The sequence below is a fragment of the Eucalyptus grandis genome, chromosome 8, assembly GCF_016545825.1.
Source record: "Eucalyptus grandis isolate ANBG69807.140 chromosome 8, ASM1654582v1, whole genome shotgun sequence".
Taxonomy (NCBI): domain Eukaryota; kingdom Viridiplantae; phylum Streptophyta; class Magnoliopsida; order Myrtales; family Myrtaceae; genus Eucalyptus; species Eucalyptus grandis.
The window spans coordinates 5247000-5265449 of record NC_052619.1 but is presented as its reverse complement, the minus strand read 5'-3'; the positions used below and the strand labels follow the sequence as shown (position 1 = coordinate 5265449).

The 18450-nt window shown below is 36.9% G+C and overlaps 2 protein-coding genes across 2 annotated transcripts; one reads left to right on the top strand and one right to left on the bottom strand.

The window, feature by feature from the left end:
• Positions 1-4043: 4043 nt before the first annotated feature.
• Positions 4044-4844, top strand: LOC104456018 (agamous-like MADS-box protein AGL80). The gene has a single exon (XM_010070711.3). The coding sequence runs from the start codon at positions 4136-4138 to the stop codon at positions 4652-4654; it is 519 nt and encodes a 172-aa protein (XP_010069013.2). The 5' UTR covers positions 4044-4135; the 3' UTR covers positions 4655-4844.
• A 5010-nt stretch (positions 4845-9854) lies between these two features.
• LOC104456017 (probable sucrose-phosphate synthase 3) lies at positions 9855-18074 on the bottom strand. The gene is made up of 13 exons (XM_010070710.3): positions 17770-18074; positions 15788-16020; positions 15155-15218; positions 14392-15090; positions 13977-14111; positions 13520-13651; positions 13268-13444; positions 13135-13188; positions 12989-13051; positions 11887-12843; positions 11651-11778; positions 10975-11276; positions 9855-10333 (listed from the first exon to the last, which is right to left on the bottom strand). The coding sequence occupies exons 1-12, from the start codon at positions 18049-18051 to the stop codon at positions 10988-10990; spliced, it is 3213 nt and encodes a 1070-aa protein (XP_010069012.2). The 5' UTR covers positions 18052-18074; the 3' UTR covers positions 9855-10333; positions 10975-10987.
• Between the last annotated feature and the right edge of the window lie 376 nt (positions 18075-18450).

Genomic DNA, 18450 nt, shown 5'->3' with positions numbered 1-18450 from the left:
CGTGGGACGCACGGGTTTGGACTAGAGATCGTGAGTTCGAGTCACGTTTTGGTTTTTCATAAGAGTCAAAGTGTTGGAAAAAGTCGTTATATATCGATCATGCTTGTATTAATTTAGTCCTAAATTCTTTTGATCTAGTGTTAATTCAGTACTTTCGGCTAATTCTGATATACTATTATTAGTTTGGATGTCAACCGACTTATTATATGAGATGGGATGAAGGTGAGGTAATGGAAGACCTGTGTGAGACATTGGGGCTTTGGAGGTTGTAATTGTAAATCAATTGAATTCTTCGTCGCATGAGGTCGCGTTTTGAGCGGGGCTTTACTTTATAGGGTTAGAAATTTATTACTAACATGTTGGTAACGATTTAATAACTAAAAATAGATTAAGTCGTCGATGGGATGACTAGCTTGAGATGGACTGAATAATTATATAATAATATTTGTAACTGTGTGTAGCTGTTTTTCTCTGCTCTTTAAACTAAAGGAAAGTATACGAAGGTTAGATCCTCCCTGCTCTTCGCATTTCATCATTATTCTCTGATTTTATTATTTAGGTTCACCTAAATGGTAAGTATTTGGATATTATAAATTTTTACTCTCATCAAAATAACCTCACGAGTAAATAGCAATCCCAATTTTTTTAATAAAGAAGTTATAAATAATCTATCAAGTTGAACATCTTTAAACATTTTACATATATGTACAAAATATCTACCGTATCCATCCATTTTTACCTTAAGTTCTCGTTGGGCTTTTGGGGAAAGCAATTTAGCTTAAATATTTTTCTTAATTGCAATTTGTGTTCAATAAAGTATAATTTAAAAGTGTCCTTCGCTGGACACGCCTCGTAGAGCCAAATCTGGCCCCGTCGGCTTAGATGGTCAATGATGAGGACATTTGTGGAATTTTGAAAATTTAGAGAGGCGAAATTAGAAGAATAAAAAATATATTAACATTCTGAAAATGCTAAAGCTCATATCTCTCCAAAGGCTTGGAATCTTGGAGAAATTTGGAAATAGAATATATTCCCCAAAGCTGTCCGAAATATATTTGTAAAACACCTTAGCAACTGGCCAAGAACTTTTGGAGCCACAAGCCTTTTTAACCATTCCTAAACGCAAGCGAAATGTAATATCATACAGAAAGATTCACAAGAGTAAAAACAATGGAGTTTTAAACATTTTTTTATTTTTATTACTACAACCAAATTCCAAATCTTTATCTATAAGTCTAACAAAGTTCTAAATTTTTTTATTGACGTAATGGAGTCTCATTTATGAAAATATAACATTGTTATATATATATTATTAAGTTTGCCAAGTAGAAAAAGGCAATTTGCCTATCGATGAGAAGAAGCACATGGATATACTTTTCAAAGAAAAAATTAAGACTTAGATTCCGCCCGTTGAACTTCGACTTTAATTGAATCTAACAAAATCTCATTCTTTTATAGTATTTTGGTGCACATGAGATCGACACTTGGCCCTTTCTTTCATTGACACCTACCCCACTTTCATTTCTTCTAATTCTGAAAGGAAAAATACTTTAGCATTTCGCCAAAAAATTACAAACAACCGTGTCCGAGTTACAATGAAATATAGTCCATGGTTAGTTCAAATCTTATAAAATAGGACATATAGGATCTTTGATAATTGTAAAGTAAATTTGCATAAAAGATAAAAGAACTTAGAATATTAAATCAAGTAATACACGTTAAACATTATTGTCATTGTAATAACTCTAAAATAATATCATTGTTTTCAAAAATTTTAATGTGAAAAAAGTAGAAAATGATTTTTTTTTTTTTTTTTGGTAAAAGGTGAGAATGTAGAAAAGGAGTTTTAATAAACATAAATTCCACAAATTTTGATATATAAAACCCACACGAAGCATGAGCAACTACCCATGTGAATTAAGAATCCCAACACGATCCACGGTTGGGATTTGAAAAGAAAGGAATTACTACCTATTTAAATAATATATAAAGAGAAAGCTAACTCCTGAAAATTGAAAAAAAAAATTACAAAAAAAGTTATAAACATGTTGCATCTTAAACTATTCAATTTTAAACTTTTTAATTGTGCTAATTAAAGTTTTAAACATTTTCATGTTTTTACCAATTGAATCTATTGAGTTATTTTTGTCTATAAATTGCTAACATTGATGTTAGCCGTCCCCGCGATATAGCCATTGTTGACATAATTTTTTTTTTTCAATTATTTATTTATTCATTTTTTCTCTTCCTTCTTTACCTTTTTTTTTTTACTGTGTCCAAAGAAGGAAAAAGAGAAGAAAATTAAGAAAAGGACAAATAAAATAAAATAAAAATAAATTATCAAAATATTATTAAAGATTCCCCATATTAAATGACCGATATCCATGTCAATAATTTTTTATCATGGCCTAATGGAACCGTGCATGAGACTTTCATCTCGCATGACTTTTAAGTGATTAAAAAAAAAGAATTCATCTTCTTTCAATAACAGTAAGATTTTTAGAACCTTTTTAGTAATTTTTCTTGAATTGAGGTTCAAATCTAAAAGAGCATGCAAAAAAACGTAGGAAAACTTTGGCGTCATTCTAGTTTCGAACACAATCAAAGCGAAAAAAGAAGAGCACATGAAGGGGACTATGGATTTTCAATATTTCAATAATTAAGTGATTAATTGAGAAAGAAGATTGATTGTAGAGAATTAGATTAATTGTCAACAAAAAAACAACCCCAAAAAACATTTCTCGGTAGCGAGAAAAAGAAAATAAAAGAAATGTTCATAAGACAAAGGCAATTATACACCTAAGAGTGAAATGCACTTTGATTGCCAAATCTGATATATTTAGACTCGTCAAACGAGTAGGTAAATTGATTCATTTCTATAAAATGCAAATTTAGTAATCAATACTCAACTAGACCTATAGTGTTGATATAGGAAAACTCATACCCAAATTGAAGTAAAAGCATAAAGTGAGCAAGTGTGAAATTGAGTGAGGGCGAGATAAAGTGAAATTTATTAAATATAACTAAGCTATATGACAACTAAGCCCATCACATATGGTGATATGATATGACAAGTACCGCATAAAAAATGTGCATATAATATGAAGGCAAAAATATTTTTCGCTTATTCATTTTTGGTAGTGATACAAGTAATCATTTTAAAAAAATATTTTTCAATTTTTAGTAAAACAAACGGAACCTTAAATTAAAAGGCCTAACACTAGATTTTTTTCATTGCCACCTAGAGAATTATTTCATGTTTTATTAGATGATAAAATATGAGTATTAGATCCACGACTTTAAATTTTTAGATTCAACTTTAGCCCTTTTTCCATAATAATAATAATAATAATAATTAGAACGTGTTTGTTTCGCGAAAAATGAGTGATTTGGAAACTATTTTCTGAAAAATAGTTGCTTACATCGTTTAGAAAAATTAGTTAACAGAAAATATTGTTATCATCATCAATAACAAATTATGTCTAACTATTTCTATGGGTGACAAAAAACTTTTCCATTCATTTATTTTTGCAAGCATACAAGCGATTATTTTTCAAAAAATATTTTTCAAATCACTCAATTTCCACGAAACGAACGCGTCCTAAAAGGCCCGCTTTTTTTCATGGGTAGCTCTATAGAGAAAGCTTGGCTCCTTGTCTTGACTCCCAAGTTTCTTGCCATGGCAACTTTGAAGATGGAAACCATCAAGATCATACCTACCCAGAAAGCCGTGATGAGCTAGTATTCAATAAAATCAATGCGAATTACTATACCTGGATTTCTTGCGAATTATGACCTTGAAAAAATCGAAAGGACTTTATAGTACATAGTTGCCGCTATGGACCGTCCTCCGAATATCCAGCTATAATTTCCGCGAAAGGTCGGTCCGGTCTCACAAAATAAGAAGTTTTTCGCCTTTCCGCGTTCATCATTTTACCAATTATGATCAGCGATACGTTGCATCTCTCTATTTTTTCGATGCGTGGGGGTCGTGAACGAGACATCCTTGCTCCAAAGACGGTACATTGGACCTTGTCATATATGTAATGACCGACACCCCTCTATAAATCGTCCTCTAAGATCAATTGAGCTATAGCCATCCAATTCCCCCATCGAATTGCTTCTTGGGGACGACATGGGTCGGAGGAAGGTTCGACTGGAGCTGATCACGAACGATTCGGTCCGGAAGACGACCTTCCGGAAGCGGAAGGGCGGGCTGCTGAAGAAGGCGAGTGAGCTGAAGACGCTGTGCGGGGTCGACACCTGCGCGATCATCTACACCGCGAGCGACGCGGAGCCCCACGTCTGGCCGTCGCCGGAGGACGCGCAGCGGGTGCTGGAGCGGTTCCAGAGCTTGCCCTCGAAGAAGCAGGGGAAGCACATGCTGAACCACGAGGACTACCGCCCCAAGGACGTGTCGATGCTGGAGCTTAAATTGGAGAACGGGATCAAGAGGAACCAGGATCTCGAGATGGAACTGCTGTTGCTCGACCATCTTTCGGGTAAGAACGTCGTCGATCTGATTAAGGATGACGAAATGAAAATGTTGTATCAGTCCGTGGATGACAAGGTCAGAGACCTAACCCTTCAGATGGCCAACCTCAAAGCGTCTGAGGTTGAGGAAGATGCGCATAGCACAGCTCCGGCTAACTGAATCTCCTTCGAGGACGGGAATCGAAGAGCTCCAAAGGATTTGCAGTGCGAAATTCGTCGCGCCCTTAATGAATTTTCATTTTCTTTCTATCTTATCAGGTAATAAGCCAAGATTTCTGGGATTGAATAATGGGCACAGCATTTTCAAGGAGGTCATTTTGGCTTCCTTTGGGATTGATTATAGAGGACTTGTTGGCATTTTCTCATACAAATTATTTGGATTATGCTTTGTATGTTACATTTCTCTAACCATCGTTTCAACGCATCGATTAGAAGTACTTGTTTTACCCGAGTAAGGTCCTTATGTCGCGATAACATTAGATTAATTTATGTGGTTTACCCGCTTTAATTAGAGGACAATCATAGAGATGGCATGATTAAATTGACCGACATAGAACAGCGAACTAGGTCTTTCCAGAAATTGAGAACCGGTTCTGATAGGTAGATTCTAGTCATTTTGGAACCGGTCGGCGGTAGTCACCCTTATTGTCGGCGATACCAAAGTAGAAACTGGAATATAAGGAAACAAATCTGCATATGAGGGAGTAAAAGTTGGAGCCTCAGAATTTCTCACAGGGATCCTCCCAATTTAAATTAGTGGGTAGATTCTATGTACCGCAATTAAGAAAGGGTCACAGAAAGCTCAATTGAAATTAATGGACTGTAATTTAGAAATTCCGTGGACTGCGAAATAACCCCAAATCCTCATATTTCATGATCCTTGCCAAAAAAAGAAAGATTGATTGTGGGATATTGACAATAATCTTAGAAAAAAATAGCAAGCGTTGCAGAAATATAAAGTGAAGTAAGATAAACATATATGTTAATTAGCCTAGTCTCCTAAAAACCCCAATTTTAAGTGCAATCCCAATTCTTTCCTCGACTTTTTTTTTATAAATAAAAAACCTCAAATTTAGGTATAGTCCAAATCTACTGTGAACTTTTTTTTTTTTTTTGTAAAAAAAAAAAAACAACTTTAGGTTTAGTCGCAAATTTAGCTTGAACTTTTTTTTGCCTAAAAAAATCACCAAGTTTAACTCTAGTCCCATTGTTCCCATTAGTCCTCTATTCAAAATTCATTGTAAGTCATTTCTAATTTCCCTAATTTTCATAGTAAAGACAGTTTTGTTTTGGAGATAATTTTCCACATCACCTCGCTAATGTGAATTTGTTACCAACGTCAAAATGCCAGGTCAAACAACTAATGTTGATTTTTGAATTGAGAGTTAACGGGGTCATATTTAAGACTAGAGTGAAAGTTGGCGATTTTTTTTAGACAAAAAAATTTGGTAAAATTTTGGGCAATGGTTTTTTTTTTTTTTTTGTCTTTTTGGACTACGACTAATTGGTTTTTTTATATAAAAAAAAGTCCGGGGCAAATTTGGGACTCAAATTAAAGTTTGAGGTTCTTTTAGATAAAAAAAAATGGGGGACAGAATTGAGAGTGAACTTAAAGTTTGATGTTCTGTTTTTAGTTAAAAATGTTTTGAGCAAAATTGAGACTGAGCATAGGTTGGAATTTTTTCAGGAAATTAGGCCTCTGTTAATTAAAGTTGGATATTACTCGCACATAATTGCACCGTGTCATAGGTGCGGGCTTTGCCCATAGATTTCTTTTTCCTTATTTCTTTTGATTTTCTAACATTTGAACCTTTTATAGACTTAAATGAATTTCTAAAGTTGAATAATTTATGATATCAACAAAATCTTCGAAGAGCTTAATTATATCAAGACCAACAATATCTATTGACTAAATAATGAAGAATTTGTTTTTAGGAACTATAAAGCTATTCATATATATAGGTAGTCATGCTAGAACTGCTCGACAGCGATCATCCCTATTGTCAGTGATGCTAATGTAGAAACTCGAATGTAAGGAGACATGTCTGCACATGAGGGAGTACAAGTTGCAACCTCAGGATTTTCTCACAGGGATCCTTCCAATTTAAATTAATGGGTAGATTCTATGCACCGCAATTAAGAAAGGGTCATATAAAGCTCGTTTAAAATTAATGGACCGTAATTAAGCAATTCCGTCAAGTGCGAAATATCCCCAAATCTTTATGCTGCGTTTGGCAGTCGGGATAAAATTTATGATATAATATGATTTATCCTATCCTACATTTGATGCTCGCTCAGGATAGGATAAAGTCGGATATAAGAGGGATATAAGCAGGATAAAATTATCCCATTGGGGAGGTGCGATAAATGTGGATCGGATTTATAATGTTTATAATAAGAAAGTTATTTTTCTAGAATAAAAACTTATTAAATTAACAAAATTGAAATTATATTTCAATATAAATAATATTTGAATTCTAATTTAAGAAATTAAAAATAAAAAATAGAAATTTATTTTTAATTAATCTCATTTTAATTTATATATTCAACTTTAATTCCATCTTATAATAAATATTCAATCTATAAATTAAATATTTATATTTATTATATATTTTAGGTATTTTTATATTTTAGTATGTTAGTATAGTTTACTATTTGATAAAATTTTATTAAAGAATGATCAAAGGGGAAAAAAAGAAATAATAAAGAAAATAATATGAATAAGAGGAAAAATAAAATAAAAATAAGTTAAGGAATAGTGTTACGAGAGATTTTCATTATCTTCATTTATGAACATTTAGGTTCATTTATAATGACATGCCATTTATATAAAAAAAAAAAAAAATATACATGATATGATGTAAATATATCCGACTTTAATATTGCGATTTACCAAATATTGGATAGAATATAAAAAAATCCTAGGATTTTATATCCTGTCCTATCCAATCTTATCTCGATTATAAATCCGGACGACCAAATGTAACCTCGTATTTCATGATCCTTGCCAAAAAAAAAAAAGGATTGATTGTAGGAAATTGACAATAATCTTAGGAAAAAGTAGGAAGCATTGTGCAAATATAAAGTGAATTAAAATAAAGATATATGTTAATTGGCCTAGTCTCTTAAAAAAAAAACCCCAACTTTAGGTACAATTTTGATTTTGTCCTCAAATTTTTTTAAAAAAAAAAAAAAAACCTCAAATTTAGGTATAGTCCAAATCCATCCTTTGAACTTGTTTTGTCAAAAAAAAAAAAAAAAAAAACCCAACTTTAGGTTATATCTTAAATCTAACTCGAATTTTTGGTGTTTAAAAAAATTCACCAACTTTAACTCTAGTCTCATTGCTTTTTTTTTATTTTTTTTTTTTTTATACCTAAGGAACCCCGTATAGCCAGCAGCTGGCGGGTAAACCCGGAGCGACGCTAGCGAAGGACCCACCACCCCGACATCGTACTTAAGATCCCATGCAATTGAGATTGAACCTAAAGTTTGATGTTCTTTTTTCAGTCAAAAAAAAGTTTTGGGCAAAATTGAGACAGAATATAGCTTGGAGCTTTTTAGGAAATTAGTCTTATGTTTTTAAAATTGGCCCTTACTCCAAAATTGCACCATTTAGGTGCGGGCTTTGCCCATCAATTTCTTTTTCAATTTTTGTTAATTTTCTAAAAATCAAACATTTTTTTGGAATAATTTTCTAAAGTTGAATAATTGATATCAATTTGAAATCTTCGAAGAGAAAATTCCACATTGAACAACTAATAGTGATTTTGGAAGAGTTAACAAGGGCATATTTAAGACTAGATTGAAAGTTGGTGATTTTTTTTTTAAATAAGAAAAAATTCAGAGAGATTTTGGACAATGATTTTTTTTTGTCGTTTTTGGACTATGATTAAATGGTGTTTTTTATGAAAAAGTCCAGGGGTAAATTTAACTTGAATTAAATTTTGAGTTTTTTTTTTTTTTGATTGGTAAGTTGTTTTAAGTACATAATTGAGATTGAACCTAAAGACGTTCTTCTTTAGTTTTAAAAAAAATTTAAAAAAATTGACCCTGAATATAGCTTTGAATTTTTTTAGGAAATTAGGTTTTCACGTTAATTAAAATTGGATATTACTCCTCCATAATTGCACGTGTCATAGGTGCGGGCTTTGCCCATCAATTTCTTTTTCTCATTTTTCTGTTGATTTTCTAAAATTTGAACATTTTATCCCCAATTTCTAATTTGAATAATTTATGATATCAAGAAATCTTTGAAGAGATGTGAATTACATCAAGACTAAAATCTATTGAAAATAATAATGATTTTGAAAGGAACCATATAACATATTTCAAGACTAGATAAATGCATAATTTTTTTCAAAGTAAGAAAAAATGTAATAGATTTTGACAACACAAGAACTTTATAACTATTCATATTTATGAATGCATGTTTTTATATGCCAAAAAGTCCAAGGTAATTTATGACATAAATTTTGATGTTTTTTTTTAACTAAAAAATCATTATGGAGAAAGAATTGTTTTTAAAATGTTTTTTGCAAACATCTTTGACTTTTCATTAGTTTTAAATCCAATTGAATTTAAAAAGACCCTAAGACATATTCTTTGGGTTTGTTTTAGGACTCGAAGGCTTCAATTGTTTTCAGTCAAAATTACGCAAAAAAAAAAAAAAAAAAGATTTAAAAGTTTAAAATTATGGTGAAAGAAAAAAAAAATGCAAACATCTTTACCTTTAAAATATTCGAAGTATTTGATATCAAATAAAATCAAATTTCTCATTCTAGAAGAACATAACAGCTTTCAGCCATTCAATAGATCTCAATCTGAATGGATATAATTTTCTATTTTTCAATACAACAGTGGAAAGTTTGCGAGGCACACAGGGCGGCGGACTCATCTCATTTTCTTCAAGATACTTGTGACTTTGCTATGAAGTCTAGAAGGAAGCATCGAAGTGGTTCTTGTATGCGTGGACATAAGCATATTTCATCAACATGGAATCGAATTAAAGAATAAATCAAAGTGGGTTAGATCCAATGTTGGGTGTATAGTGGCCACTTTGGGAATATTATCTTGTCTTGTTTGTCCATGTTGTCCGATTCCTTGTCACCTATCGACTTTAGCTTTTCATACGAATAAAGGGGAAGATCACTCAGCCTTGCACTCCTGTGAACATTCATTTCACAAGATGGAAACCTACTTTTAATTAATAGTTTGAAATGGGGTGAGCAAGACTAAAACCTTGTGGATACGATAAGAAGTTGGACGTGACAAGTCCAAATCATCACATAAATACGTGATATCGACATGCAAATATACAAATTGATTTATGCCTAGAATTACATTATCGTAAGTTGATCTTTGAATATATAAAATCATGACAAGTGTTACCTTTTTATAAAATGAATTGGAATGAACCCTTGAAAGCTAATAATAACATAACCTGCTCTTTTCCTCCAAGGAAAAAAATACTACAAAAGAAAATTGAAAAAATGACTCTAAAATTTTGGAGTCATAATACTAGGCTCATCGTTACTTTGATTCAAAAGATAACTGATGGTTCCTGACTAAGGTTCTTGTCTTGAATACATCATCGAAAAAATCATGCCAGGGATTTAACAGAGCGTCTTGCTTTCAGCTTGTCTTTCTAACCTTCTATTCCAAATGTATATGCCTGTTTAGCCCATCTGCTAACTCTAATAAGAATGCGAGCACTCCGATTGATACCTTTGCCATGCTCATCTCATGTTCCCGTCGCTTCTTATCGCCTCGGAAATCGAATTGGGATTTGATCCATAAGGCCTTCCTGGAATTCCTTCCGGAGCCCGGATTCCTGGGCCTACACGAATGGACGAATAAGTCAGTAGCAGTTTACCAGACAAGTGATGTTTAAACTGACCCTCTAAAACTTTCAGAACCATTTCATCACAAACCAGAAGACTATTGCTTAGCCCAAAGAGAACTACAGTTTAAGAACAAATGGGTTGCTTGAACAGGCATCCCTGGGCCTTCAATTACTTAAGGCCAAGCCACAACGACATCCAATCAACTTTAATGTGACCTTTGGTTATCAAATCACGGATCGAACCCGGCAAGTCCTGTTTTAGGTATACGATAATCACTACATCGAGCAAACTCCGGTAGAAAAACCCAGGTTTTAAGTAAAAGAGAGCCTTCAACAAATGTAAACTTGATTTCCTAACTCAAAAAGGTGGAAGATGAGAGAAATTTATGGATAGCAAATTTGATGAAATTCCATGCTTGTGTTCAAGATCAGGCAGTTTGCGTTCCCAATCCGACGATTCAAAATTCATCGTGACAGACCAAAGGACGCTTATAGAACTTGCAAGCTGATATATGACAACTACCAATAAGGTATGAAGTTGCTAGCCATCTATGGCAAATAATGCTGTAACTGAAGCACCTGTTTTAATGTTGTCAGATGGTGCTTCAAAAAAGAGAAATAAGTCAGTGCATTACTATTACTGTCGCATCACATCCCAGAGGCTGATTTAGAGCCCAGCTTGAGAGCACCAGCAATCTCATCTGGAGTTGCACCCTCGCTTAGGTAAGTCACCAACGGGCTCTCCCTCGGAACGATGTCATCCCTCAGGTAGCTGCCCGTTGTCCTGAGCAGCTCCTCCGACCCCCTTGACACCGCCCCTTTCATCACGACAGTGTTGTGGGCCCCGGCGATCATCTCCTCGTGGTCGGTGTCGCCGCTCTCCCCGAGGATGACGTACATGTTCGCGACGTTCAATCTCCAGCGCACAAACAGGTACCTAAGGAGAAAAAAAATAATGCAAACCCTCTAAATGAGAAACAATGACAATCTGCTTAAGAAATTGAGGATACCGTCCATGACGACGGTTATTTGCACGAAAGAAATCCATCCTGTCATGGAGATGCTAACTTTTACTTCACCCAAAAATAAGAAAAGCAATTTTACTGCACTGTTGTGCCATAGATGGTCTGATAAGCCAATGACCCGTTTATGGATTTGATGAAATATGTTTCAGTTTTCAACTTCAAAATCACACCAGCCTACTGAATCAGCAAGTATAGTCATCTGGATCATGTCACAGAACTTCTATCCCGACAAACATTTAATTTGGGCTGATTTGACCTGTTCAACTATGAAGAAAAAGAAATGTACCTGAGTGCTTGTGCTCGAGATGCCAGAAGAGGAATTATCTGTATTCTGGTTAAGTTCCGGCAATACATCGGATGACAACGGAGTCCTCGCATTCTGAGTTTCTGCCTCAAATCATCCACTTTTTTTGCCTGCAAAGTATTCCACTATCAATACCCTTTTGTCATTACTATTAGAGTCAATTAGTAACCATGTTCTAATAACTGTTCTGCACATATTTAACGACAGACTCTGCTCACCTTACTAAGGTCCTTTATAAAGTATGAGATGCAATGCGAATTGCTCGATTCTGTATCCTCCTCAATGGGACCAGGTTCCTCGAGTTTCTCTTCTCCTTCTGATGTATTCAACAGCTTCCAAATGGTCTTCTTTAAGCCCTCGCAACCCCAACGGTAGTCGATATGTGATGCATAATCCGGGTCAGGAATAAGTGTTCCATCTTCCTCTGTGTAGGCCCCAGGATAATACACTTCACTCCCACTGCTACAGATCAAAGCATCAAACTCATTGACTGGGATGTTCCCTGACTTCAAGAATTCCACAGTTTCTGAAACCGGCATAGCCGTCGATAGAGCGAACCCAGAGACCCTAGTGGCTTGTGGGTCCTGTCGGACAGCCTTCATAACATCTTGCACCATCTGAACCATCTTCTTTTTGGGTGCCCCATCACCATCATAGCAGTCAACAGCTATAACTATTAACCTACGTCGCCGCCTTAACATTGGATACTTGCTCACCGAACTCTCAAGTGGTTTGTTTGCACCTTCACTGTCAATCGATTCAGAAGATTCTTGCTTCTTAATTTTGCTAAGAACTCTTTTCACTTGGTCCTGGAGCTCTGGGTCTCCAGAAGCGATTGCTGTATGGTCAAGAGATCCATTTAATGAAGATCTTTCTCCATCAACTGAGAGCCTAAGGGACATATCTTGCACGTCTTTTAGGGAATCATTGAACGACTCTTCGGCTGGGATATCGTCCTCTGGCGTAGCAGTTTGCCATTGCGGGTGTCTCATCCGGCACGCTGCCACCCTAGTCAGGTACGTACGGCAATGCTCAGGCCATGAGAAGAGGTGAATGTTTTTCCAACCATTCTTCCTGCATTCATGCCACAAGGACTTCTCTGAGACCAGCTTGAGCAGTGCATCAGCAATAGCTTGTTGATCATGAGGGTCCACGAGCAGCCCATTATTCAGTGCCTAAATCACATAGCAAAATATAAGGATTTAGAAGAAATTTCCCAATTCAACATCTCACGCTGAACCGAAAACAAAAATCGAAAGAAAAGGGGAAGATTTATCAGACACATATCACACAGTATCGAAGTAAGCAGGTCAAACTTACTTGGTGAATGTCAACTGGTCCACCGTTTTTAGTAGCCACCATAGGAAGCCCGTGCGCTGCTGCCTACATTATTCATATAGCACATTAAGTGTTACTCAATACTTCTAGGAACCATCTTTTACAAACAAGAGGAAACCTCATAATACCTCAATCAGAGTAAGACCAAATGGCTCAACTAGAGCTGGATTGATAAAAACGCCCTGCAACAAGTGAGGTGGGATTAGTTTCCTATCATGTTAAGACTGAGGTCACGGACCTTGAGTACGGTGAAGAATAAACCTTTGTTTTCGCTGCTAGACGATAAATATCTGGAACATCAGACTGCCTGTGATGCTTGGGGAAGGCAACTTGCCCATAAAGATCGTACTTGTCCACTAGTTTCAGCACTGTTGTAAGAACACTGGCGCTTCCAGAGGACATCCCATCTATGTCATCCCTGTTTCCCATGATCAATGTCTGCAGAAAAAGCTTGCCACTTAGTTACATCTGTATGTTCATGTCAGAGTCATACAGAGCAAACATCGTTCTTACAAGATTTGCAAGCTCCCTCAGAGGGCGGCACTCTCCAAAGGCTTTCACAAGAGTTGTTATGTTCTTCTTTGGGTCTGGCCTTGATAAAGCCAAGATCATTGGCTTGTGGGGATTTGTGAGAAATCTCATCACCTGACAGAAGAGAGGCTCTAGCAATCGGCAAGGATAACAAAAGGCATAAACATGATGGCAATGCAGAATCCTAGACAATCACTCCAGGAATGTAAGTTGGAGAAAGAAGGTTTGTGAACTTTTCTTTCAAGGAAGGCCAAAATGAGAACTTATTTCAAGGCATGATTTAGACCACAAAGCACGCCAGTCAACCAATTGGAGTAATTACCACAGAGCTTGCCAGTCAACCTCACGGTTGCTTTCTAGGGTGTTGCTTAAGAATGCCATCAGAGCCTTTCTTAGATAAATTTCTCATTAGAAAGAAAAAGAAAATTAAGATACTCACGTCTGACCATATTGCCGGGAGGGATTTGGGGGAAGAGCCATCAACACCACCAATAAGCGCTGCCAGTTCCCCATCAACCTCAGAGGTATCTTCCTGGACATTGACATTGCTAAAATCCATGCCAGGAGGAATAACCTGTAAAAGAAACAGTGATATGAGAATCTAAGTAAACGAGCGCACTACGAATGACTATTCAACTATTAATTTTAATCTCTTCTCTGGACAAGTACATCAATTCTAATGATCCGTGGAACGATTTAGTAACCTGAAGAGTAACAAATCTTGTGTTATCTCCTTTTGAATATGATTATGAATATAAATGATGTCAATAGACCTTTGAAATATACGAACTGCTAACAAGAATAATCACGTTTGACTGAGGTATGATGAACAACATGAAAGGATAAATCCCTACCACCATCCTTGGCATGTACCGCCCATGACAGTTTACCCCGCGTCTAGCACGAGCACGCAAAACTTTCTCCAGTTTGACATCAAACCCATCATAGAGACCCCACTGCTCTTCTATTTCCTGCTTCGTGCTAGTAATGACAAGCTCAGCGGCATCAAGAGAAAGTTCCTCTCCTTCAATTCTCCTCATGATCTTGTATGTCGAGTTTATATCTTCCTTTGATTGCCGTCCCTGCTTGAGGAGCTGCTCGAGCTTGTTCCTCCCAAGTGAGTGACCCGTTAAGACCATCGGGATATTAAGAGCACCTGAGAGAAGGGCAGCACTATCTCCTGCATCCGCGTAATGACCATGAATCACATATGGCCACACAGGCTGGCCCCCACCTATTTGTTCGCCGAGAACTTTCGACATATTCAAAATGTGAGCTAAAGCCCCATCAACAAATTCTTGAATATATGGCCAGAGCAATTCCTTGTGGAGATACTTGTTTCGTGGACCAAATGGAATTCTTATAATGTAGGCCCCACTACTCTCTCCCAATTCATTGGTATCAGCATCTTCTGGGCCAGCAGTTAGCATTTCTGTTGGTTCGCCATAACTCCAGTCAACTTCTGGTGAGGAGATTTGGCGGGTGAAAAGATCAACCCTGTATACTCCAGGCATTCTAGCAAGCGCTCGAGAAAGCTCTACCACATATTTAACCTGTGCACAGTATTAGATTAGTCAATGCACAAGAATTAATCTAAATTGACATAGTCGTGCCTACCTGTCCACCGGTATCAGAGTCCCGACCAAGTTCCATTTGCTCCCCACGGACCAAACCATGCAAACTGGTCAGAAGAATTAGTTGGATCAATGAGTCGAACAGCATCATTATAGCCCCAGAGTGAATGATGAATTTACAATTCATAGGAATGCAGACAGATTGCATGAGAATACACAAAGGTCGATGCTGAGATCTAGAGTATCTTGGAGTTCACAAATAGGCAAAAAATTTAAACGCTGGTGTACAGGATGATGTCCAAATTGTTTATTCCTCTAACTTCAAGTAGCCAAATGAACTCAAGATAAATGGCCTTGCTGTTAGATCAGCATGTCTGGCGTAAGATTCAGTTATATTATTATGGTTTATCCTTCGGTTACGAAAAAGGGTAACCTACTTCAGCAGAATTTCAGAAGGGAAATGAAATGAGATACCTTCTTTATTTGGCAAGACAACATTCACGATACCTTGTAAGTTGTATTCTCAGCTAATATAACATCCAAAAAATAAATACAAGAAAATGAAAGTTACACTCTCTCACCTGCTAACATGCTGAAAATTCTATATTTATCTCCTCATAGGCACACAATTGCAAGAAGTTGACTAAACAACAGTTAAGCCGAAGAAAGACTATACCTAATTAGGACAATGTAAAGCTTCTTTTCCTTTTTATCATCTGACCATACTTCCAGATTGGAAAAGTTCCTCTGAAACTTCTTTCTCGGGGTCTCGCTCAGCATCAACTCTCCAACAGTGTCCCCTTTCTCTCCTTCCGATAAGTCCTCAGACATGTCTTCTGTTGCGTCCCTCCGTCCTTGTTCCCTTTCCCACCTCCGTTTTGCCAGCCTTTGCATTTCCTCCCATTCCAACTGATGACGAAGGGTCCTTAAATTTCAGTAGGAAAACTAAGAAGATACAGGGAATGCAATTGCCTCGCCTTGATAAAGCTAATAGCAATATAACAATGAATGGTCTACCAGAAGATACAGAGAACAAGAGAGTGCTTATGATGTAGGCCACACATGCTCGATTGAGAGATGCAAAGCATTGGAAAAGATGCAAGAACAAATAAACAAAGAGCTGAAAGTGAAATCTTTGACATCATCTACTACTAGTATGTTTGTGAACTCAAAGCCCTTGCCATCTACAACATTCCGGGTTTATATTCTGTAATAGTTAATACATGTTGGGTTTGTCCAATACGCACATGTCTAATTAATAAGAATGACCGGGAAGACGAATTGATCACATGGCTGGAAACATGTTGACACCACATGTGTCATAGTGATTACTTTTCCTGGTATATTGAACTTATGACTGGAAGCAGGACACAACTATAATTTTAGCTGTGTTTTATATAGAACTGAAAAATTGGGAAATTGGTAAGGATTACCGAATTGCTGAGTCAAAAACTCAGTTTGGTGTGACATGCTACTTCAGAAACAAAACTCAATTGAACCGCAATATGTTGGATTTGTTTATGACACTAAATATTTGTCTCAAAATGCCTAAGCACAAAAACAATATGATTAATGACAATGCTGGAAACATGTAGGCACTGTGTACACCACAGAGATCTGTTTTGGTCATGAAATGTCGGCAATTGAATTTAAATTTATGATGCGGTTCCAACTTTAACTGCGCTTCCTACAGAATGTGCTGAATTATTAAACAATTGGCCGATCGGCTAGTGTAACAAATGGACACTTTATGACTGATGAGCTGATGGAAAAGATCTATGGCTATTCAGTAAACAAACTGGCTGCATTTTCCTCCAATTAAGTAGAAGAATATATAGGCCAAATGCCTCAGTTGATTTGTTTTAAAAGTAGGAAATTCATACAAGTAGAAACCTCTGTTTGGCATGATGTTCCCAGTCCACAGAAAACACATGTGCCCGCCCCCCCCCAAAAAAAAAAAAAAAAAAAAAAAAAAATTCTGGTTTTCCCTCTTTTCCCCTCTCCTTACCTGTAAGTGTCCCCCGTACCTAGAATCCTCGAATAACTGGATCATTCTCCATAAAATCCTTGTTTTCTTTTTGTTTCTCATGCATTATAGGCACTCAAATCCAAATAATTACTTTCAACAAGAGCTCACAAAACAAAGAGACTCCCACTCATCTGAAACTTTTGCTACTCAGGAGTCTATAGAAATTCAAGCTTCACATGTAGATAGCCTGTCGCCCAAGCTAACACGCGCATGTATGCTCCTGATTGGAATTTGCACGTTGATGGGTGTGTGACGTAACTATGATATTGAAATGAGAATGGACCCAGGGCAATTGATATATCTCACAATTTCCCCTACTCAATCAATCAAGCTGGACATCAAACACGAACCCGAGGATGAAGTAACACAGCAATAACACAAAAAGGGCAAAAGCCGACCATAATAAACTAATCACTAAGTAAATGCACTGTATATTTCCATCCAACCATAAAAGGACCTCAATTCAATCTCTAAACCTGTCTTCTCTTATCCCGGAAATCTTAAAACACCACGAAACAAGCCGATAACGCGCGCCAAATATATCTCTCGCAACGATCACTGAATAAATGCACCAGATATTCTCCGGAAAAAAGAACAGAAGCATGGAGAAAGCAGCCCCGGAATATCACCTGCTTCTTCTTGCGGGTGAGATGCCAGATGCGCCAGCACATGTTCTCGAGGCGGGAGCTGCGGTCGCGGGTGTTGCGGGTGGCGACGACCTTGATCCACGTCCGGTGGAGGTCGGTCTCGTCGACGCCGGTCACCACCTCCTCCACGAAGTACTTGGTCGGGTTGAAGTCCCCCCTCTCCTTCATCTTCACCTCCTTCTGCACGTTCTGCTCCGACGACCCGCCGCCGCCGCTGTCCAGTATCGCCTCCAAGTACCCGTTTATCCATTCGTTTCCCGCCATTCCAAAAAACTATCTATATATATATTTTTATATATATATTTTTTCCTCTTCCTTCGAAATATATCGCTCAGCCACAATCACAATCGCACAGTCACCGTTCCATCAGAAGAACAAGAAAGGAGAACGCATTGCATGCGCGGGGGGGATATACCCACATGCAGATTCTCACAGATTCTGCAGGTTAGAGAGAGAAACAAGAATCAAGAACCATAAAGCCTCCACCTTTCTTCGCCGTTTCCGGCAGTCGCGGGCGCGCTCGGGCTTGTGGGGGCCACGACGAACGTGGGTTTCTTTTTCTTTAATCACAGAACGAGTATGTCAATGGTGCTGACAAGCAACGGTGGCAGGCCAGAGAGATAGAGATAGAGAGAGAAAGAAGAGAGAGAAGAAGCTGACATG

Bases quoted from the DNA above. Each gene is read 5' to 3' on its own strand.
- LOC104456018 (XM_010070711.3), top strand. From the start codon at position 4,136: ATGGGTCGGAGGAAGGTTCGACTGGAGCTGATCACGAACGATTCGGTC.
- LOC104456017 (XM_010070710.3), bottom strand. From the start codon at position 18,051: ATGGCGGGAAACGAATGGATAAACGGGTACTTGGAGGCGATACTGGAC. The intron at 15,091-15,154 runs GTAGGCACGACT...TACTGTGCACAG, and splicing joins ACTCTGATACCGGTGGACAG to GTTAAATATGTGGTAGAGCT. The intron at 12,844-12,988 runs GTAAGTTTGACC...TATGTGATTTAG, and splicing joins GACCAGTTGACATTCACCAA to GCACTGAATAATGGGCTGCT.